Source organism: Cajanus cajan, chromosome 10 (genome assembly GCF_000230855.2).
Source record: "Cajanus cajan strain Asha chromosome 10, NIPB_CcT2T_4, whole genome shotgun sequence".
Classification (NCBI taxonomy): domain Eukaryota; kingdom Viridiplantae; phylum Streptophyta; class Magnoliopsida; order Fabales; family Fabaceae; genus Cajanus; species Cajanus cajan.
The window spans coordinates 4,010,292-4,035,169 of record NC_138526.1 but is presented as its reverse complement, the minus strand read 5'-3'; the positions used below and the strand labels follow the sequence as shown (position 1 = coordinate 4,035,169).

Here is a 24,878-nt window from a genome sequence, read left to right as displayed (position 1 = left end):
TTTTGTAAATATTGTCTAAATAAACGCCCAACGGTTATTTTTATATTGACTTATAATATTGGTAATAACACATCATTATTTAAGCAATAATCTTCACCATATACTATTTTTAAATGGTTGCAAATGTAATATATATATATATATTAAATTTTACTTTATCCTGTGAAATCATATATATGTAATACGTACCTATAATTATAATACAAATAGTATATTAAACAATTTATATTAATAAAAAGAACTATACATTATTTTGGATTGATAATCCTCTTGTACATCCTCTTCTTCAAGAAGACGTTTCTCATGTGCTCAATAAAGAATTGATTTCACCCTCAAAAAATAATAAGCAAATTATAAAATGAAATCCAAACACATGTAAAATTCACTTGCATTAATTAGTTCCAAGTATATGACAATTCAAAAGCATAAAACTCCAAATAAAATCATCCAAAGATGTCAAAGTTTACATAAAATTTCTAAATTTCATCAAAATAAAGTGTCATCTAGTAATATTATGCATAGCTAGTCATCCATCCATGTAAGTAACATCATTCAGTCTCTTCATCATCATAAGGCTGATCTTCATTATCAAGTCTTTCCTGCACATAAATATATTTTTTGACTTAGAAAACTCATAGAATTAATCCCCAATCAATGTCCAACAATTAACATGAGTTAAAGCTAGTTATACACAAGAAAACTTTCATAACTGGTTTGGTATATGCAAATGAAATGAATTAAAATATAATTTAGAACTTGACAAAGGCATAAATTATACCTTATCATGACCAGGACTATGGGTTGAGGCAGAAGAAGGAGGTGCTACACTATTGTTATTGCTTATAGCATTCTCCATTATATTATCCAAAGCTTGGTCATTCAATTCTGGATTGATTTCCTTTAGCAAGCATCTTACAAGACATTGTAATCCTTGAACTGTCTTAGCCATTGAACCTATCTCAACAGAATGTTGTTTCTTTAAAGCAACAATTTCTTCATTTTTCTTTAACATACTTGGTGTGATCGTTCTTCCCAGACATCGAACTCTACCGGGTTTTTCTTTGCCAAAGATTGATTGAAAAGCTTGTTCAGCAGATTCACTACTTGAGGATTGGATTGATTCTTGAAGTTTTGTCTAATTTATAAGAAAATAATCATTATAGTTAAAATACAATCAAGACATACTACTTTAAAAAATTGGTATTGAAATAGTAGACTTACAATCACAATTTGAGTATCTTTATCCACCTCTTTTCCTTTTCGACTCTGACGAGTCTCAATGAACATTTCAGCTTGAGAAACATCCTCTCCATTCTTCTTTTCTTGCTACATAAATTAGAGATTGAATAATAAGAAATGCACAAGAGGTACAAGAATTTATTGTTTTGCACATATAAACATAAATATAATACCAATTTTGCACGAATCCTTGCAAAGTTTGTAGGACCCATGCGGTGAATATATTTCTGCTTTGCCCTATTGATAGCATTTTTCTGGCTTATATTCTGCATTGCATTGCATAGAAATTTTTTTTAAGTTCAATAATAAAATGTAACATCAACCAAAAAATAGCAGCAAAAAAATAGTAGAAACAATGATCCAAAATAGCATAAATACCATAATTAGTATTCAGAATCAACAACCATAAACAACTAGATACACCATTTGGAAAATTAATAACATAAAAAACTAGCATAAACAACAACTATAAATACCAACTAGAATAGGAATCGAGACTAGTAACAGTAGCCTAGAGCAACAACAATGAAAACAGGTAGAAACAACAAAAAAATATAAATATAATTATCTTAATTACTTGGACAACACTGTTTCTCCAATAAACCATCAAGTGTTTATACTGATTTTCAGGTATATGTTTTGGACGATGTTTCAGCCTTTCTGTCAAAGTTGAGTATTTCAAAAAATAGTTCTTCTTGATGTAATTCTTGTAGCGTCTCCAAGCATCATTTATGCGAGCAAATATTGTTTTTTTTTTCCTTTCTCGGGAATAATGAATTTTTCCCGTAAAATAGAAATATAATTATCAAAATTGATAAGTATTAACCATTTAGCAAATTAAATTTACTATCACTTTTCACATACATTAACAAAATCCCATATTTGTTCTCTTTCATCCATGGTCAAGCCTTTGAAGTTTGTATAAATTAAAGGGCAAAAGTTTGGATTCCTTGCCACAGTGCCTAAGAAATAACTCAAGTCGGATACTACTTTGTCTTTGGGTCCAATTGGTTCTCCATCATCATCTAAGGTAACTTCTTGACGTTCTTCGAATGATCTTGCATGTATTTTCAAACATCGTGTTGGCCCTCTTGTTTTTTTCTTACATGTACCTAGTTTATCATAATAGCCATGAAAGATAATAGCAAATATGGTTACAAATATATATATAAAGGATAGTAAAATAGAATAGACTAAACAATTATATAACCATTTATCTTACCACTTTCGTCTTGTACTGCATTTTCTTCTTCATGACCATTTTTTTCCACGAGTTCTTCATTTTCACTTGCATCTCGCTCCTCCTCTTCTGGACCAAACTCCACATTTTCTTGAAGGAACTGATCAATTAACATAGCTGGACACATTGAGACTTTTCTTGTCTTCTTTTGAGGGTTTTGGAGATTTTCACGTGAGTCATTATTTTCAGCTACTACCATTTTCACAGACTTTCTTCCATGTGATCCACTATGTTCAGCCACTGACTTTCTTATGGGCTCATTTTCTTGCACCTCATTACATTCAGCCATTGCCCTTTCTATGGGCTGCCTTCCATGTGACCCAGCATATTCAACTAGTTTCCTTTTGTTGGTTACCTCTATTGGAAATTTCTTTGGAACTTGAACTTGAGTTTTCTTGCCTTGTATGTTGGTTGCCTCTATTGGTAACTTCTTTGGAACTTGAATTTGTGTTTTCTTGCTTTGCATGTTGGCTGCCTCTATTGATAACTTCATTGGATCTTTAATTTGTGTTTTCTTGCCTTGCACGTTGGCTGTCTCTTTTTGAAACTTTTTTTCACTTACATTCTTTCCTTCTCCTTGGTCACTTTTTTAATGGTTTGCAATGCTAAAAGTACCTTGATTGTGCCCTCTGATTTGATTATCAAACCCTTTAGGTCTTGATGTAACTGCTGCAGTAGTTGGTGGCTTGTTTTTCTTGATATTAGTTCCTTGGACCTTAGTCATAACTCCTTTGCTTTGTTTTGTATTACCCAATACCTTTTCACGCTTAATTTGAAATCTCCTAAGTAATTCAGCACTTGATTTCACTTCACCTTCCAAATTGAAGATATCTTTCTCACGTTTGTCTGTAGTACTCATATTTTACTTTAAAGATATTCCTTCCTTTTGAGTTTTGTACCTACAAAATGAATAATATAATTATTGGATAGTACTCATGCTTGCTGTAACAGATTATACATTCACTCCTAGACACCAAACAATAACTTTAGCATAACATGAGTGATAGAGCTTCACATAGCATGGGATTAGTTTCGTTAGAAAGATAAGACATTAACCTACTTATGATTAAAATTTTATAATTTTAGAGTTTGCCATGCATAATCAGATTTTATTTTAAAACAGTTTAGTACTTGTTCTCCAAAAAGCATGGGGTTAATTTTTTTTGAAAGCTAAGACACTAAGCTTTTCATAATTAAAATTTGAGAATTTTAGATTTTGATATGCAGTACCAGATTTTATTTTAAAACTGGTCAATTCTTGCTATAACAGATTACACATCCTCTCTAAGACACAAAATAGTAACTAATGCATAACTCGAGCTCTAGGCCTCCAAATAGCATGGGGTTAATTTTGTTAGAAAGCTAAGACACTAAGATTTTCATAATTAAAATTTGAGAATTTTAGATTTTGACATGAAGTACCAGATTTTATTTTAAAACTGGTCAATTCTTGCTATAACAGATTACACATCCTCTCTAAGACAGCAAATAGTAACTAATGCATAACTTGAGCTCTAGGTCTCCAAATAGCATGGGGTTAATTTTGTTAGAAAGCTAAGACACTAAGCTTTTCATAATTAAAATTTGAGAATTTTATAGTTTGACATGCAGTACCAGTTTTTATTTTGAAACAGATCAGTCCTTGCTATAATAGAAGTCCATGAAGTCCAATAATTAGTCCTCTAAGATTGTGTATCCATTAGTCCATGAAGTCCAACAATGTGTCATCAAAATCAGACTCTTCTTCATATTCTTCTTCTTGCATAACATGCAAAGGTTTCTCGATGATTGTTGCGGGTATATCTTCCCTTACCCAATTAAATTCACCATCATCATTTGGTGCATTTACACCTCTTGGTTCCAACTGGTCATTCATGTTAAAAACATCTCGTGGCATTGTTTTCATAACATAATGCCTATTTTCATTAAAAGGATCTTGGACATAAAAACATTGGTGGACTTGAGAAGCTAGCACAAAAGGATCATCTTGATAACATCTTTTGTTGAAGTGTACACAAATAAGTCCATATTTGTCTTCTTCAACCTCAAACCAATCACACCTAAACAACACAAAATTGAAGTGGCCATAATAATCTAACTCAATGATATCAGTAATTGCTCCATAATAAGGGATAGATTCTATCTTGGGATTTTCATCTTTAGAGCTTGCAAAACTAGGAGTTAACGAAACCAATGTCACACCAAAATTTTGAGTTTTCCGTCTTGCATCTCGTTTCATAGTGTGGAATCTATATCCATTAATGAGGTAGCCTGAAAACCTCTTTGCAACAGTATTTGGTCCTCTCGACAATTCTTTGAGCTGAAATGGCACATCATTTTTCATGGCCCGATTTCTAAACCATTCACTAAAATCTTGACTCTGCACTTTTGCCTTAGCCCACTTCCGTTTTTTAGTGTGACTATTAATACTATCATCATGCTCTCTACAATGACAACAATGTCATTTGTTAGTATAAAAATAAAATGAAATAATTTAGAGATAATCAATAGATGGAAAATGAGAACTTCTCGCACCGGATATAGACTTGAACTTCTTCACAATTGAATAAGATGTATCGATGGGCTTGGGCTGTAGATTGAAAGTCCAAAGCAAATGGTTCCCCATTTTTCTTCCCCCCTAAAGGACGACCAATACTTGTGAAGTAATCAGCTGCATCTACTTCACACAAATCACTGTTGTCATAATTTCGATTTTTTCTATTCAACCTTGTCTCCACATTTTTATGTAAATATCTTGAGCAAAGAGTCAATGCCTCTTCAGCCAAATACCCCTCAGCAATAGAACCTTCTGGCTGACTTCTATTACGAACATAACTCTTGAGCTTACATAAATATCTTTCTATAGGATACATCCACCGAAATTGAACTGGGCCACCCAATTTAACCTCATTGGAAAGATGAATAGGTAAGTGAACCATTATATCAAAAAAGCTAGGAGGAAAAATCATCTCCAATTGACAAAGTATTTCTACAATCTCTGCTTGTAAGTAGTCTAGCTCATGGACTTGGATAACTTTTTGGCATAAAGAACGAAAAAAACAACCAAGACGAATTAGAGGATGAGCCACTACATTTGGCATTGTGCTTCTTATTGTTATCTGTAGTAAGTAATGTAGCATGAAATGTGCATCATGACTCTTATAACCAGATATTTTCCTTTCAGTAATGTGCACACATCTTGAAATGTTTGATGCACTACCATCTGGTAACTTACTGCCCTTGAAAACACCACAAAAAGTAGACTTCTCTTCTGAAGTCATTGAGAAACATGCTTTTACAAACTTTGCACGACCTCCACAAATATCAATTGGATGAAGATTCTTTCTAATGCCCATCTCTTGCAAATCATAACGAGCCTTAATATGATCCTTTGTCTTGCCTGCGATATCCAATAAAGTCCCAATAATATTATCAAAAAAGTTTTTTTCTATATGCATTACATCAAGATTATGACGCAATAGATTATCAGCCCAATATGGCAACTCAAAAAAAATTGACTTCTTCTTCCACGGGCCATCAATTTTTTGTCTTTTGGTTTTTCCAAATAAATTGTTGAAATCTTTTAAGATTTCTAATATCTCCTCCCCTTTTAACAAACTTGGTGCAGATCTATGTTCTTGTTTTCCATTAAAAGAACTCTTATTAGCCCTCCAAACATGACCCACAGGCAGAAAGACACGATGATCCATATAACACATCTTTCGACTATGCTTCAAATAGATTGAAGAAGTGTTATAATTGCAACATGCACATGCCAACTTTCCTTTTGTGCTCCATCCAGACAACATAGCATACCCAGGGTAATCACTAATTGTCCATAAAAGAGCTGCATGCATTTGAAATGTTTGATTCCGTGAGGCATCATATGTCTCTACTCCTGATTCCCATAACTCCTTCAACTCCTTAATCAACGGTTGAAGATACACATCGATATTATTTCCTGGAGACTGTGGTCCGGGAATCAGTAAAGACAACATCATATACTCAGATTTCATACACATCCATGGTGGAAAATTGTATACCACCATCATCACAGGCCATGTACTATGCGATAAGCTCATAGTCCTAAATGGATTAAATCCATCACTAGCCAAGCCAAGTCTTACATTACGAGTCTCAGAAGAAAACTCAGGATGAAGCTTATCAAAGTCATTCCACACGTGGCCATCAGCAGGATGTCTGAGCTTCCCATCCTTCGAGCGCTCTTCTTCATGCCACCTCATTGAGTTGGCTGTCTTTGAACACATAAACAACCTTTGAAGCCTCGGAATCAATGGAAAGTGTCTCAAAATTTTTGCTGGAACTTTGTGCTCATTTTTTCGTTGCTCAAGCTTACTGTCAACTTGGGGGAAGTCTTTCCATCGTGAAGCTTCACAAAATCTACAAGAATTTTCATTCTCATAGTCTCCCCAATATAGCATGCAATCATTTCGACGTGCATGAATCTTTTTATAATCAAGGCCAAGGTCTCTAATCATGGACTTTGCTTTATTAAAAGATTCAGGAATATTTAGATCAGGAATAGCTTCTTTGAGTAACTCCAAGAGAGCAGTGAATGATGCATTGCTCCACCCATGTAGACATTTCAACAAGTACTAATGGAATCATGCCTAGGAAGGCAAGAGGTGACATATTGAAGGAGCCAAGAGGAGTTGGTTAGACATGAAGGTGTGGGTCAGTCAAGGCCCATTGGGCCCGATGGGCCTGGGAAGGCCCAAGTTGAACTTTTCATGGGCCATATTTTGTTATAGCTAATTTCATATGTTTTGTATACATGATGTTAGTATAGGTATCATATATTTTGGTCTTGTATTTTGGACCACATAGAATAGCATTTTAGGTTTTAGGCTAGTTAGGCCTAGTTTTGGGCTTCATGGGCCTTTGGGCTTTTGGTACCCAATATTGGGCTCATTTTCATTCTTGTAATTTTTCCTTTCCATTGTATTTGTTTGACCATTGTATTTAGGTCATTAGATTAGGAATATACAAGAATTACTTAAATAGGTAAATTAGGTTAAACTAGGTTTAATTTGGAAGTCATTTAAGTTACATTTGAGTCACATGTTTAGCACCATGGGTGGCTGAACATGTGCCACTCAAATTAACCCTAAATAACTCTCAAATCAAACCTAAATGCATGTAGACACCTAAATTTTCGGACTAGCACATGGGAGCCAAAATTTGAATTCAAATTTCAAGTTTGAATTCAAATTTTGGGCGCCACATGTAGCCTTGGATTTAGGCGCCCAAATTTGCACACTTGGAACCCTACTTAAGTGATTCTTCCACTCTTTGTATTCACTTTTGAGATTAATAAAATTGGAGAGCTTATTCAGCCCAATTTTCTCTTGAGAGTCACCGAAATTTCTCACATCAAAAGCCATAGGAGAGTTCATCTTTTCCTTCTCTTTGAAGTGAGGAATCCTTTGCTCCTTAAGCTTGGATGCTTCCATCCAAGGCTTAAGCCTATTCCAACCGAGAATCATCCTTCTTCAAGTGTTCATATCTGCGGATTCAAGTCTCCTTTGAAGAGATCCAAGCCTAGGCAAATCCAAGGAGAAGAACATCCCTCACTTCTCCTAGTATTTCCATCAAGTACATTCGAATTATGAAAGATAACGTAGAGAAATTTTTACATCCTGGGTAAAGTTCTTGTTTTGCCTCATCAATCAAATTGTAGAATTTCCTAGCATCTTTATTAAGACCTTTGTTAACTCCCTCTACTTCTACCACATTTCTAAAAGTGTCATACAATAAGCAATCAATGTCATCACGTGAGTCCTCTTCATCTTCTATGTCTTTGTCAATTTCCATTGGCCTTGATATTCGTTCGCCATGGTGTACCCAAACATTGTAGCCTTCCACAAATTCGATAGCTATTAAATGATTATAAACCACATTTCTTTTTTCCCAACAACAATTTCCACACTTGGCACAGGGGCATAGAATCTCTTCTCCTTGAGGTCTTCCTTTACTATAGGCAAACTCTAAGAATAACTCAACACCATTGATATAGTCTCTACTAAACCTTGGTAGTTTTGTCCACTTTTTATCCATCACTTTTAATCTAATCCAAATGATAAGTTCACATATTATAATAATTATAATGACATAAAATAATATTATGCTACTTAAGTAATTTTCTTTAAGTAATTTAATTAATATTATGCTACTGAAAGATTTAGAAAAAGGCTATATTAATTTTAAAATTAAATTCAAAATAAAAAACAAATTTCAAAGGAATAACATAAACATCAGAATCAAGCCTAAAAATAATGTTTAAAATGCATTTTATATTCCATGGTAAAAAAAAATACAACAAAATACTTTATAAAATTTAGCCAAATCAAATATATTACTTCTAAAATAATTAAATAACTTAAACTTACCGGGAGTAAGACAAAGAACTTGACTTGATGAACAATTGTTATGTTATAATTTCCTCCACAACACCTGTGACAAATAACAAAGCTTTTTTATTCACATATTAAATAAATATTATTCCTTCTAACTGATATGAATAAAAAGGTTTTTAATTTTCTTTTATTTCTTATTGATATGGAAGTAAGTATCATCCTAATTAAGAGAGAAAACACTAATACTTTTCCATTGTTCCGATAACAGAATTTGCTTTCTTATTTTCCTATTCACTTTTAAGTTAATAATAAGGATAATAGGATTCAAATTCTATTTAAGTCTAATGTTTTATTATTTATATTTAAATTCATAGGAAGTATATAAATGAAAAATGTGAAATATGGCAACAAAACACAACCTCAAACAAGAAAGCACCAACTCAGGGTTAGTAAGAAAGTTTGATCCATCTATAAAGTAAAACCACAAATGTAGACCCCTAAAATTGTCCGGGTCGGAAATAAAGCTTGAAGACTCTCGAAGACTGAAGGATAATCAGCCAGAAGGACTCCTCGAAGGCCCTAGGAGGGTTCTCTGTAGGTCTAGAGGTCTTAGAATAGCTAAAAATAAGGAAGTGGAGGGAAAAAGCCCAATACGGCCGTACTGAACTTAATACGGCCGTATTGAAGCTTCAATACGGCCGTACTGAAGTCAGTACAACCGTATTGACACTTCAATACGACCGCTGCGAACTCAATACGGGCGTATTGAAATTTCTGACTTTCAATACGACCGTATTGAACTCCAATACGACCGTATTGAAGTTCAAAAATTTCAATACGGCCGTATTGGCCCTGTAGGCCGTATTGCGCCTATTCCCTATAAATATGACGTCAATTGGACGTCATTCCACACTTTTTCACTCAGTTTTGACTCCCTCCTTGAGTATTCTGGGGTTTTTGAGCAGTGTTCTGCCCTAGAAATCTCTCTGGGAGTCGATCCGACGAAGTTCTGGAATTCTGAGCACTTAGCTTGGAGATTCGAACCTAGTCGAAGGGAAATCCTCCGGATTTCCATAGTCAAAAGTTTTTAGGAAGGAGCGAGCGAGCTTGTAGAGCGAGGGAACGCCAAAAAGCTTCCCAGTTTTACTCAATATATAAAAGCACGCTTCAAGAGGTTTCTTCTTAAATCCTTCCTTTTACTGCTTTCTGTGTGCATATTTAAACTGTCATCATGTAGATAGTTAATTTATAATCGCTTATAATAAATAGGGGTAATTTAGTAATTTTACACTGTTATTTTAGAAAATAATCTGTCATAGGGAACCCGAAAGGGGCGCTGTGGGGTGCTAACACCTTCCCCACGCGTAACCGACTCCCTTACCCAACTCTGGTTGTAATGGCCAAAGTTGATTTATAAAATCAATTGCCTTATCTCTTTTTCCAATGTTTTGAGTAAAACATTGGTGGCGACTCCACGAACCCTCCTTTTACGAAAACCACTAATCCATGGAGGGTCCCGCTTGGGATTAATATGGATTGGTGAGCCTTTTAATAAAATTGTTCGTTTGACAAGGTCTCAGTTTGAGAATAAGTCATTCTAGCAATCCATATTTTTAAACAAATAAAAGAGTCTAACCATCCTTCGCGAATGCCGAAAGCCCGTTCGGGCCGGGTGGCGACAGATGGCGACTCCACTGGGGAAGCTTCGAGAGTCAGTCCCATTTAGTGACAGACTATTTTTAACAAATAATAGTTAAAATTACTTTATTACCCCTTGCTTGTATAAAAACATGATTTATTATATGGCTTTAAATAACTGTTGTATGTTTAAATTCCGCAATTGTTTGAAATACAAACTGTACACAAACCTTTGCACACAACAGTTCCCTCTATACCCGGGGGCATGAGTGATTAACCATAGGGAGTGGATGTTAGTACGGCCGGTTGTCGAATGGGTCTATAGGTGCCCGTAGACCGTTGTCGGAAAACATCACTCAAGGTGATAACCATGAACTTGAGTCCGACGGTGCGTTGGAACTTTCCATCGACCTACGATAAGAGGAATTGGGTCCCTATAATGGGGGCACCTTGGGGGCCTCAGACCGGTGAGAACAGTTAGATCCACCTTGAATATGCACTTTTCTGCAGGAGACCCCTACCTCGTGATTCGCTCGTGACTGTTCGTGGATGAGTGAATTGTTTGTGCATTGATTATGTGACATTGTATGAGCATACATTGCATTATTTAAACATACAACATTCCCTTTTTTAAAAAATAAGAATAAATGGGGATAAGAATCTTCCATTGCATGGTGTTAACATCTACCTTCATCACATTCATATAGGTAGTTTCCCTTTTCACCCAAAAATACAAAAAAAATAATAATAATAATAAATAAAAATACCCAAAAAAAGAAAAAAGGGTTATTTATCCAAACCAAGCAATATCATGCATCATCTTAGGAACATCCTAAAAACATGATAATGCTTAGTTGAATAAACACTATGCATGCATATTCAAACTCATCATCTCATATCATGCATATAGATCATGGAGAGATCTAGGAGTCATTCATACATCTCTCCTAGTAATCCATTAATAAACATTAATAAAAAGAAAGAAATAATCGATGCGTATATTCAAAGAATGGATCACACGCCGTTCGTTATCAAGTGTAAGCCAACAACCGCGCCAAGCGAGCACACGTCAACTCCGTTGTTGGTAATCAAGACAAACAAAGGGGAAGGTCCAACACCATTAAGGATCACAGTTCCAAGGCCTTTCCCTTACAAATCAAATAAGGTTGTGCCGTGGATATACGACATCCACTCTTCTGCCGACAGCGATATCTCCAACATCGCTGGACTTGGGGGCATGACTAGGAGTGGAAGGATCTACACTCCCGATGATCTTCATAACAAAGCCCCCAAGAATAAAGAAAAAGAAGAAAAGAAAACCGAGGAAAAAGAATCCGAGGAGGAGACTGACAAGCTGTTAAAATTTATCCGACAGAGCGAGTACTCCATCGTGGATCAACTTCATAGGACGCCAGCAAAGATTACGCTGTTGTCATTGATCCTATGCTCCGAACCGCATCGGCAAGCTCTGTCGAAAGTCTTGAACGAGGCATATGTGTCGCACACTATCTCCCAAGACAAGTTTGAGGGGATTGTTAGTCACATCACGGCTAGTGATCACCTCACCTTCACCGATGAAGAAATCCCCGCCGAGGGACCGAATCATAACAAGCCCTTGCACATCTCTGTAAAGTGCAAGGAGTATCACATCGCTAAAGTCTTGGTAGATAATGGATCTTCCTTGAATGTGATGCCAAAAAGAACGCTCAAGCAATTGGCAACAAGGGAGTCCAAATGCGCCCGAGCAACATGATCGTTCGAGCCTTCGATGGCTCTAAAAGAGAAGTGGTGGGAGAGATCAATCTTCCAATCCAAATTGGACCCACTATCTTTAATGTCGAATTCCAAGTGATGGACATTACTCCCGCATACAGCTGTCTCCTCGGCCGACCTTGGATTCATGATGCGAAAGCTATTCCTTCTACGCTCCACCAGAAAGTCAAGTTCATAGTGGATGACAAACTGGTGACTGTACAAGCTGAAGATGACATACTCATCAGCAAGCCATCCAACATACCTTATGTGGATGCAGCAGAGGAAGCTTTGGAAACCGCCTTCCAAGCATTGGAAATTGCCAATGTTGAAACGTTTCCCCGAGAAATGAAGAAGGTAGCTCATATGCTCACCAAGAACGGATACTTGCCAGGACAAGGATTAGGCAAGGACTCCCAAGGAATCCCGGAGCTACCCATTATCAAGGATAATCCGGGGAAACAAGGGTTAGGACACAACCCTAACAAAGATCAAAGAACGAAGAGGAATCAAGATCCTTCTCGACGTTCTTTAAGCCAGATCTTTAGGAAGGCCGGTTCACAAGCGTCAAGGCCGGTCGTCGTCGTCAAAATGTTTTTCTCCTTCCGATAGGGATGTATAGACTCAGTGACTATTAGAGATCACTCCTCGGGGACAGCCCGACCCCCGAGCCTCGATAGGGCACATGTTTCCATTATGATTATAATAAAATCATTCTTCATTAATTGCTTCTTTTCTCGCTTGCAATAAAATTCTAGACCACATTATTTTAACCCTGTTTGAATAAACATGAATGAGGTTAAAATCATCTTAATAATAATAAACCCACATCATTTTTATGTGGAAGTGTGTGTGTCAACTTGGAGCACCTTTTCTTGGCATCAATAAGTGCCATCATGGATAAAAGAAATCCTAAAGATAATAAGCTCGGCAGGAAACCCAAAAAGGGGACTGCGCAAAAATAAGAGCAAAGGACCCGCTAGGAATCCCACAAAAGGGTGACCTAGGCAAAAGTTAGGGTTACAAAATGAAGACAAAAACCCGCTAGGAATCCCACGAAAAGGGTGACCTAGGCAAAAGTTAGGGTTACAAAATGAATACAAAAGCCCGCTAAGACATCACAAAAGGGTGTTTTAGGCAAAAGTTAGGGCCGTCAAAAAAAGAAAAAAACAAAATAAATCCATGATGGTACCATCAATTGAATTCAACAAGGGGCTCAAGAAAAGCTATCCAAGTTGTCAAAGCACAATCATTAATAACAAAGATGTGCTTAACCTCATAAGTGTTTAAACAAACAAACCTAAACACATAAGCCTACCATGGCCAGCCATTCTTACAAAAACCATTTTTCAAAAATAAAATAAACCCCTCTAAAACACAAACTTTCGAAAAATATATACCTTTCCTTTCTTTTCTCTCTTGTCCCAACGATTTTTGAATAATCTAGTGGAAACATGGAGATATAGTGATCAATAGGAGGGTTGACACATCTTCTAAAGAAAGGGAAGAATCATTTGGTTGATGACACCAAAATCAAATACGCATCATTCCTCGGTAACAGAAATCGGCAGCGCACAGTCCGTCTGGAGGAATGGCAAAATCCAAACACAAAAACGCATCGGTTAATTCTTTTGAAAAAAGAATCAAATAGAATTAGGTGCATCATACTGCATACATGCATACAGATGATAGGTGTACTGGAAGATCACTTATTCTCTGTTTATTGAAAAAACAAAAAAATAAAATATATAAACTTCAGAAAAAACAATGCGCCCGTACCATGTTCAGTACACCCGTACCAAAATTGGGGTTATGAACAAATTTTTAACTCAAACATGGGCGTACTGAAATGGATGCGGCCGTATTGGCCATAAAGAAATTTTCAAAGACCTCGTCATGAGGCAACCACACAAAAATAGAAAAATAGAAAATTGCTTGTGTATGACAGCAGCAAACAAAATGCAAAGATTCAGAAAATCAACAGCGTCATACAGAATAACTGAGCCTGGAGAGGCTTGCCGAAAGAATACTCTCAGAATAACTGAGCCTGGAGAGGCTTGCCGAAAAAATACTCTCAGAATAACTGAGCCTGGAGAGGCTTGCCGAAATAATACTCTTTAAGAATAACTGAGCCTGGAGAGGCTCGCCAAAATAATACTCTCAAAATAATTGAGCCTGGAGAGGCTCGCCGAAATAATACTCTCTCATAATAACTGAGACATTTCTATACAGAAAAAGCCAAAACCAATAAAGAAAAGGCAAAAACGAAAAAAAGCCGTAACCAATAAAAAGGCAAAACATAGAAAAAGCCGAAAACGAAAAAGGCAAAAATACAGAAAATCCAACAAACAGCTTGTACAGAATAATCGAGCCTGGAGAGGCTCGCAGAAATAATACTCCCCAAAGGGAACCTCAGCTCATGAAGCCAATATCCAACAAGAGCTTTCAAAGCAAAATTGTCAAAATCTCCCAAAGGAAGTACGATCATCCAAGTAATATATCCAAGTCAAAGGACCTCAGACTTCCTCAGTGGAAAGTAGCTCTCCGACTCAGGCATTGAGTGAGGCTAAGCCTGTAGAGGCTTCCTAAATAATACTCTCCCGATCAGACAGAATAATTGAGCCTGGAGAGGCTCGTAGAAATAATACTCCTTCAGAATAATCGAGCCTGGAGAGGCTCGCAGAAAGAATACTCCCTTCAGAATAATTGAGCCTGGAGAGGCTCGCCAAAATAATACTCCACATCACAGAATAATTGAGCCTGGAGAGGCTTGCTGAAATAATACTCTTACAGAATAACTGAGCCTGGAGAGGCTAGCCGAAATAATACTCTTTCATCATAACTAAAGCCTGGAGAGGCTCGCAGAAAAGATACTCCCTCAGAATAATTGAGCCTGGAGAGGCTCGCAGAAACAATACTCTTCCTTCAAAATAGTTGGGCCTAGAAAGGCTCGATTCCCCAGAGATATCTCAAGCTTACACTCACGGGCCAAATCCCCCAGCGAGAGCTATCAAAGCAAAATCGACGCAATCCCCAATGGAAGTGCGATCATCCAAACAGTATATACAAGTCAAAGGACTTAACACTTCCTCAGTGGAAGATAGCTCTCCGACTCAAAGCGCTGAGTGAGGCTAAGCCTGCAGAGGCTTCCTAAATAATACTCTGGGATACATAAGATCCCTCATTCCCCAATCGCCTACTCAGAGGCATCCCTGCAAAAGAAGAAAAAAAAAAAAAAAAAAAAAAAAAAAAAAAAAAAAAAAAAAATCAATAAATATTCCCCAAGCGGAATCCGGCACTCAGCCGAACACTGAACCCCAATTCCTCAGTCGCTTACATAAGAGGCACTCCTTCAAAAGGAAAAATCATAAAAAGATCAATAATCATTCCCCAAGTGGAATCCGGCTCTCAGCCTATCATTGAACATCAAGATGATCTGCCTAACAGAAGAGGCCAATCACAACCAATGACAAAATCCCCTGGCGGATAACAGCCTACACAGAGGCAACAAAATCCAGAAAATCAAAAAGAGATACCCGAACAAGGATAAACCGGGATACTCCACCAACGTCGAAAGGACGTCAGCCAATCATAAGGCATCGCTCAACTCAGAGAGAGAGCATCTGTGTCTATACCCCAAGGAGTCAGAAATTCCCCAAGGGTACCAACAATGCAATGCAAGTTGGGGCACAGGGACCTGTGAATGATTGCACATCCCCTAGACGGATCCCTGCGTTATCCAGCCCTCAGTGGCACAAAAATCAAAAACAATCGTCGAAGCAGCATCGTGGACTGTGGAGACAAAATCAACATCCAGAATCCCCAGCGGATAACAGCCTACACAGAGGCAGCAAAATCAGAAAACCAAAAGAGACACCCGAACAAGGATAACCGGGATACTCCACCAACGTCGAAAGGACGTCAGCCAATCATAAGGCACCGCTCACATCAGAAAGAGCATCTTTGTGTCTGCACCCAAAGGAATCAGAAATTCCCCAGTGGGAACCAACTACGCAATGGAAAGTTGGGACACAAGAACCTATGAGTAACTGCACATCCCCTAGACGGATCCCTGCGTTATCCAGCCCCTAGTGGCACAAAATCAAAAAACAACCGTCGAAGCAGCATCGTGGACTGTGGAGACAAAATCATCACAAATCCCTGGAAAGGAGATATTCACGCTACCCCGTCGTCACAAACACGGAGGTATGCAGCTTCCGGCTCGGGCAATGAGCGAAGCTATCTCTGGAAAAGGGGTACTCACCGCTCACCGTTATCACAAGGGTACTTAGCTTCCGGCTCAAACAAAGAGTGAAGCTAAGCCTGGAGAGACGGTACTTACAGCTTCCAGCTTGGGCAACAAGCAAAGCAAGGCCTGGAGAGGCAAAACTCACACTGCTCACCGTCGTCACAAAGGCGCTTGGTTTCCGGCTCGAACAAAGAGCGAGACTAGGCCTGGAGAGGCGAAACTCACACTGCTACCGTCGTCACAAGGATACTTAGCTTCCGGCTCGAACAAAGAGTGAAGCTAAGCCTGGAGAGGCGGTACTCAACCATCAGCGTCATCAGAGGCGCGTTGATGTCCAACTTCCGGCTCGAGCGTCGAGTGAAGTTGACCTTGGAGAAGGTAAACTCAGCTACCGAGGATGTCAAAAGCGCCGAGGTATGCACCCACCTGGAGAGGCTACTCAACATTTTTCCACCGGAAGACGCTACAAGTCAGAAGGTCGGCGCAATACCCGGACAATTGGGTCAACTCCTTTACTTGTCAGCCGATACACCAAAAGGCCGTCCGACTAAGTAAAGGGGGGGCAGCTGTAGACCCCTAAAATTGTCCGGGTCGGAAATAAAGCTTGAAGACTCTCGAAGACTGAAGGATAATCAGCCAGAAGGACTCCTCGAAGGCCCTAGGAGGGTTCTCTGTAGGTCTAGAGGTCTTAGAATAGCTAAAAATAAGGAAGTGGAGGGAAAAAGCCCAATACGGCCGTACTGAACTTAATACGGCCGTATTGAAGCTTCAATACGGCCGTACTGAAGTCAGTACAACCGTATTGACACTTCAATACGACCGCTGCGAACTCAATACGGGCGTATTGAAATTTCTGACTTTCAATACGACCGTATTGAACTCCAATACGACCGTATTGAAGTTCAAAAATTTCAATACGGCCGTATTGGCCCTGTAGGCCGTATTGCGCCTATTCCCTATAAATATGACGTCAATTGGACGTCATTCCACACTTTTTCACTCAGTTTTGACTCCCTCCTTGAGTATTCTGGGGTTTTTGAGCAGTGTTCTGCCCTAGAAATCTCTCTGGGAGTCGATCCGACGAAGTTCTGGAATTCTGAGCACTTAGCTTGGAGATTCGAACCTAGTCGAAGGGAAATCCTCCGGATTTCCATAGTCAAAAGTTTTTAGGAAGGAGCGAGCGAGCTTGTAGAGCGAGGGAACGCCAAAAAGCTTCCCAGTTTTACTCAATATATAAAAGCACGCTTCAAGAGGTTTCTTCTTAAATCCTTCCTTTTACTGCTTTCTGTGTGCATATTTAAACTGTCATCATGTAGATAGTTAATTTATAATCGCTTATAATAAATAGGGGTAATTTAGTAATTTTACACTGTTATTTTAGAAAATAATCTGTCATAGGGAACCCGAAAGGGGCGCTGTGGGGTGCTAACACCTTCCCCACGCGTAACCGACTCCCTTACCCAACTCTGGTTGTAATGGCCAAAGTTGATTTATAAAATCAATTGCCTTATCTCTTTTTCCAATGTTTTGAGTAAAACATTGGTGGCGACTCCACGAACCCTCCTTTTACGAAAACCACTAATCCATGGAGGGTCCCGCTTGGGATTAATATGGATTGGTGAGCCTTTTAATAAAATTGTTCGTTTGACAAGGTCTCAGTTTGAGAATAAGTCATTCTAGCAATCCATATTTTTAAACAAATAAAAGAGTCTAACCATCCTTCGCGAATGCCGAAAGCCCGTTCGGGCCGGTGGCGACAACAAATTAAGCATATTTAGCAGATGAAGGAATAAAATCTTGACTTCATGACTTATTTAATATTTAAGTCTAAGTTGTTCATAGCCTAATTTGAGTTAGGCTAACCTGGAGACAAGACAATTATAAAAACACACATATATAAAAGCTCAACATAGGCTCAATTACAAAACATAAAATTTGTCTAGGTATCAATCCATTTGCATATATAAAACAGCCTAATAATTCTTCTACTACCATTTGTCTTTCCAGTAAAATAAAAGAACCTTATAAATCTCTAATCTATCTATAAAATATGTGAAAATAGTATATTCCTAAAATTTCTTTAAAGACTATGTTAGTTGTAAAGGTTTCTTATGGTTCCGCCTTAGCCACCACCATAGTACGTGTATATCTTTTAAGGAAAAAAGCTTATGTTTAATCCAGATTTTTTTTTAAGAACATCATACAAGTAGCATAGAAAAAAGACAAGAAAAAAAAATGATTACTAATTTTGTGAAAATCATAAAAGAAAATGCTCTTAATCATGGTTAGAAATCTGATGCATGGATGTTTATGTGATACAATCATGGAGCTGAATATTCAAGAACAAAACTCAAATTCATGTCACTTTTACTCAACTTATCAATTTCTATCAATTTGTCTTTCTCACTTAAATGCCATCACTAAAGAATTAATGTTATATTAGAAATTCAAAAAAAATCTAACCACCAAACCTGTAACATATTAAAGTAAATCACCACATTGTCTACACCATTCTAATGTTAGAAATAGTCCCTAGGCCTAGTTTGATTGAGCATTCAATTCTATCTTGGTACCTTTTGACATAACAAGTTATAAACTTGGTCACTGTACCTTCTTCATTCATTCATATATGTGCCAAATTGTTACATTTCTAACATAATTAATTTAAATGAAGACATTTTTTTTCTTTCATTTTACTAGCTACATCTAACAATCGAAGTATTAAAGTATTGGTAGATAGATTGTGTTTCTAAAATGATGAGAAGTGAATTGCAGGAAAATGTTGGGTTTGGAATTTAGTACTGGAAGTTCCATGGCATTGAATAAGTGCCCTATTGTGTTTTGTTTCTAATGTATAATAAGGAAATGCATGTGTCTCATATTTGACAAATTAAGTATGCAGCAAAATCCAAATCAAACTTCCATTTGTCACAATATTAGTTCTCTCCACATCCACGTGTGCTCACGCCTTTTTCTCCATGTGCATAATGAACATACGCTATTTTTCTCATGAAAGCTAACACAATAATAAATGGGGAATTTGAATTGTACAAGAAAAGGTTCGAATCGATGTGAAATCTAGAAAAGGAAGGATTAATTGTGAGGTAGTATAATGAGACAAAAACAATTCACCTCTTCAGTGCAGCTCAAAAGGAAGGGCCCCTCACACCATAATGCAAAATGTTGAATTTACTGTGATGTACATAAACAGTCAGAAATAATTAGTGATACATGAATTGCAAAAATGCTTGAAATTTGTGAAAATAGTTTTGAGGCCCCGGTTCCAATTTTTTCTTCACGCACCTACTCTAAACCCTCTCACATACCCAAACGAAACCCATAACCCATAATCGCAATGAACCCATAACCCATATAGGCATAGACCTATAATCGTACACACACACACGTACACTTATGAACCCCATAACCCACACACTCAATGCACAACATTTACAGCCTCACGGAATGGAAGAGATAAAAATAACAACAATCACACACGGAATGGAAGAGAATCATACCTGAGAGGTGCCCAAATAGCAAGCGTAGAACAAATTGCTACACGTGACGAGAAAGATGATGATAGGGAGCAACGTTTAGGAGACGAGAACACACAGAGAAGCAAGCATGCAAATTTTAGGGATTCTATTTTTTGATTTTAGGAGAAGAGAAGTCCTTTGTTTCCCGCGAATTAATATTTTCAGAATTAAAGGGAGAAGTTTAATTTTTTTAATTAATATTTCCCGCGAATACGAAAGGGTGGGTGTAATCATTAAGCAACGTTTATAAGTGTTGCCTATTAACTTTAAAGAAATAAACTTTCTATTTTAATAATAAAAATGGTTAATAATATATTTGGGAACATTTTTTATTGTGTTGCATGATATAAAATAAGCAATAATTTATAAATTGTTGCCTATTATCAATTTTAAGAACAGTTTTTAAACTGTTGGGTAGAGAAGTGGCCACGATTAGAAATTTGTTGCTTGTTTCATATTTCAAGAACAGTTTTGTTAATATTGAAAAGAGAATAGTGCACGCTTTGATCAAGTGTTGTCTATATGCACTTTTGGGAACGGTTTTATGATTGTTGTCAAACAAAGTGCCAACAGTTTACAAAATTGTTGCCTATTCCATATTTCGAGAACACTTTTTTAGGCGTTGCCTAAAAACTCGTTGCCTAATATAAAAAATGTTGTAGTGGGTTAGCTTCTCCTACAAGCTATCTTCCCCTATATATTTGATTTTCCTACACTTGTACTCACTTTTGAACATATTTTGAGAATGAAATCAGATTTTCCTCTCAACTCAAGAGTCATAAAACCGTAGAGAGTTCTCTCCTAGGTTTTCTAGCAAAGTTTCTCAACTTTGCCTTGGTTCCTCAAGCTTCCTTCCCAAGCTTTAGGAAGTGGCCGAACCTCCTCTAGGACTTCTCCTCCATTGAAGGTTCTTCAAAGGAGTTTTCAGAGGTCTCAAGGTGTCAACCTCAAGAAGCATCACGGTCCTTGCATGGAGACTTGAAGAAACAACATTCTTCTCCAAGTAGCTCCATCACTACCCATTCGTAAGTTCCCAAGGCACCTACGCATCTAAAGGAAGTTTTCGACACATCATTTTTAGCAATATAAATCTGGTTGTACCCAGAATATCCATCTAATAAACTTAAAATTTCATTACCTGCGACGGCATCAATCATTGTTTCCGCAATAGGCATGGGATATGCATCCTTAGGCGTGGCTGCATTCAAATCTCGAAAATCGATACATACCCTCATTTTTCCATTCTTTTTTATAACAGGCACAATGTTTGATACCCAATCAGCGTACCTCGAAGTACGAATGAATTTTGCCTTCAGTAGCCTCTCGATTTCTTCTTTGATTTTTTCGATCACCTGCGGAGCAAACCTTCGTGGGTTTTGTTTCACTGGTTTCTTCCCCAAAATCATAGGCAACCTATGTTCTACCAAATTTTGATCCAAACCAGGAATTTCTTCATAGTCCCAAGCGAAGCAATCTTTATATTCGTGCAAGACCTGCACAATTTGCTCTTTAACACTCTTCTCCACTAGTTTGCTAACATAGGTGATTCTCCTATTTTCGATTGTACCCAGATTGACTTCCTCGAGAGGATCCTGAGATTCCACTTTAAGCCCATCATTTTCCATTTTCTCGAATCCTAGAGGAGCATCGTCAAAGACACAATCAAGTCTTTCTTTGATTCCTTCCGAATCCCTTTTCTGCTCATCCTCGAGTCTTACTCTTGGCGACTCTTTCGCAGCTGTTTCGATTACCTCTTTTTGGTTTTTTGCTTTTTTGTCGACCTGCAGAGTTGTTATAGTTTTGATATTCCTCGAATGTGTGCCCCCTTGGGCTCTTTCAACTTCACTACTTTCCTCGACCTCATTGGCTGTTCTCTCGGCCATGTAGGCCAAAACTCGAGCTAAGAAGCTCGAACAAGGATCTTGTCTCATCATTCTTGCACTTGAGACGATTCAATTTCAGCTCTATGGATAACAAATCCTCTTCGAACATCCCAACAGAAAGTCTTCTTAACATCCTCTTCAGCCTCCAAGACATCTGGGTCTGTGGCATCGAAAGGCTTAGTTCTCGCGAATGCAGTAATTTGTTGATCCGCGAAATACATTCCCGTCTCATACTCTTTCTGATCTACATCCAAAACTTTTAACTGTTCATCATCATTCTAGAAAAATATTTTCTGGTGCACTATCGAAGGTACTGCTCCTATTCCGTGGATCCATTCTCTTCCTAGCAGCACATTAAAGTTAGCTTTCGAGGGAGTGACAATAAACATGGTGGTCCTTCTCACACTACCAATTTTCACATTTAACAATATCATCCCTTCTGGTTGAGAAGATTTTCTAGCATAATCATAAATAAGGATATTGTGAGGTTTCAGATCCGCCAAAGTTTTCCCAAAATGTTTCAGTAATGTCTGTGGGAGTATGTTTATAGCAGCACCTCCATCCACTAGGACTTTGTTGACTTCAATTCCTTCAATCATAAGGGTCACTGGGGTAGGTGAATCGAATACTGCTGAATTGAACTTTGGAATGACTCGAGATATTTGATTCATCCATATTATTTTTGACTCATAGTTAGGGTCACCGAAAAAATCTTCACGGTGTATGTCTTCCTGTTCATTCACAGATTCCATTGCTTCAGCATATTCGGAAGGTAAGATTAATACCACTCCGCAAATATCTTCGAGAAAGTCCTCGAAACCACTTTCAAAACAGTCCGTGATCAAATCTTCCTCATCCTCTGCAAATTTCTTAGATACCCCACTTTCGTAAGGTACATGAATCGAAAATTGATTACCTTTGTGTCCCTCTAAATTTTCCTTTCTCATTCTCTGTTGCCTCCTCCATTGAGTCTTGGTAAGGCCATTAAAAGGATATTTAATTCCTCTTCCAGAACCTCCTTGCATGTTTGACTCGAATCGGGGGCCTCCAGAAAATAGGTTTTTCGAGTAGTTCACAATTTGCTTTCCTCGACCCATTCCAACATTAGGCCTTTGTGGAGAAGTCCACTTCCCAATGGGAACATGCGCATTTGGTAGGTATGTATTACCAACTCGGGAGGAGTTGTATATCTCCATCTTTCCGATGGGAGCCATAAGAGCATTTCCTTGTGGCATGTGAACTTGACGCATCACTATGCTAGTGTTCACTTTCGACTTTCCTCGAGCCTTCTCAGATTTATAATTTTTCATAAGTTCAGATTCCTCGAAAGCCTTAGCCGCTGATCTATCGAACATAGCGCTACATCTCGGGCAAAGCATAACTTCCCGATCATCATCTTTCTTCTTCGAAAGGAAATCAAGCAAATTGTCCCCCTCTTTCGGATAAATGGGTTCCTGTTCTTTCGCGAACTCCTCTAAGAGCTCCTCCAGCTTTTCATCCGTAATAGGTTTGACAACTTCCTCTTCGTTCACAACCAGGTCCACCATATTAATTTCAAGCACATTAATCCCCATAGGGAGAGGTTCCACATATCCTGCTTGTGCAGCGAATGGATCAGTATCAACTTTCATTTCTTTCTCCTCGAAAGCCAAGCGACCCTCAGTAATCGCTTTCTCGATCATGTCCCTGAAACGTACACAATTGTTAGTCCAGTGACCATACATGTTGTGATACTTACAAAATGTTTTCCCTTTTCTTTTTTCAAAAGGAGGGATTTTGTGATTTTCCGGAAGTATAATTTGCTTATCTTTCAATAAAATATAGAATATTTTATTAGCTTTCGTAATATCGAAACTATATTTTCTATTCGATCCGGCCTCTATATTATTTTCCCCAAGTTTTAATAATTGGCATTGATAGGTTGGCTCGGGTTGTAATTCAGCTAAGTTAACTTTCATTTCTTCATTTAGACATTCGAAATTATCATCGTTAAAGTCCATATTGTCTAAATACGTCACTTTTTCTTTTCGAACAAACTTGTCAAATTTTCTCAACCTTTCTTTCTCTGCTCGAATTTGTTCAATTCGTCTCACTTTCTCTGCTAGTTGATCCATGTCTCTCAATTGTTCATTTACAAGTTTCTTTCGAATCGAAAAATCCAACCCAGTGGCTGCGATTTTTACCAACTCATGCTCTGGAATATTCGGTAACATCGAGACTTCAATTATCTAAATCTATTCAAATATTCGTCTAGTGTCTCATGATGTTTCCTCTTTATATTCATCAAATCAACTATGCTCACCTTGGTTTCCTCTCGAAAAAAGTTTTCGTGGAAACTCCTTTCTAGTTGTGCCCAAGTAATAATCGAATTAGGTGGCAAAGTCGTAAACCACGTAAAAGCATGTTTGGTTAGTGAACTTGGAAAATATTTCATTTTCAAATGTTCATTACCCACTAGGTCTCCACACTCGACTAGATATCTCGCTATGTTTTCTACGGTGGATTCACCTAACTCTCCTGAAAATTTCGAGAATTTTGGGACTTTCATCCCCCTGGGTAGCTCGGATTGTGTAATATAGTCAGGAAAGGCAGATACAAAGTATGGGTGCTCATTTCGCCCCGTTTCAAATCCTTGCCTATTCAATACCCTCTCGACTATATGATCTAAATTTTCCTCGACATTTCTCAGAGGTCCCCCTTGATTGAGATTGATACGATTTCTAATCTCTCGAATATTCGTCTCATTGACGGTTGGATTTTCGAGGCCGTTCAGATTTACACTCGTATCTCTCGAGAGCCGATTATCATTAATTTTATCTCCTATTTTGCCCACCAGCTCGTATAGGGGTGTGAGTATGTTGTGCATTTGTGTAGACAACAAATTCACCATATCATGGTTACTATGATCCATTTGTTGTCGAAGGGCTATCATGGCTTCATTGCTTATACCCGTGGGTAGATAAT

At 37.7% G+C, this 24,878-nt stretch overlaps 1 protein-coding gene across 4 annotated transcripts in view; it reads right to left on the bottom strand.

Annotated features, from left to right (window-relative positions):
• Positions 1-410: 410 nt before the first annotated feature.
• The window catches only part of LOC145952839 (uncharacterized), a 40,298-nt gene continuing 15,830 nt past the window's right edge, over positions 411-24,878 (bottom strand). The window contains exons 1-7 of one of the 4 annotated variants that reach the window (XM_083065877.1): positions 19,628-19,695; positions 8,890-8,953; positions 2,462-3,378; positions 1,413-2,351; positions 1,222-1,326; positions 779-1,135; positions 411-599 (exon numbers count right to left, since the gene is read on the bottom strand). In XM_083065877.1, coding sequence (XP_082922003.1) covers positions 549-599; positions 779-1,135; positions 1,222-1,326; positions 1,413-1,511 — 612 coding nt within the window. In that variant the 5' untranslated portion in view covers positions 1,512-2,351; positions 2,462-3,378; positions 8,890-8,953; positions 19,628-19,695 and the 3' untranslated portion in view covers positions 411-548. Of the gene's footprint in view, positions 600-778; positions 1,136-1,221; positions 1,327-1,412; positions 2,352-2,461; positions 3,379-8,889; positions 8,954-19,627; positions 19,945-24,878 lie in introns of those variants that run through there. The other 3 variants (XR_014430330.1, XR_014430329.1, XM_083065875.1) reach the window with 3 other exon arrangements.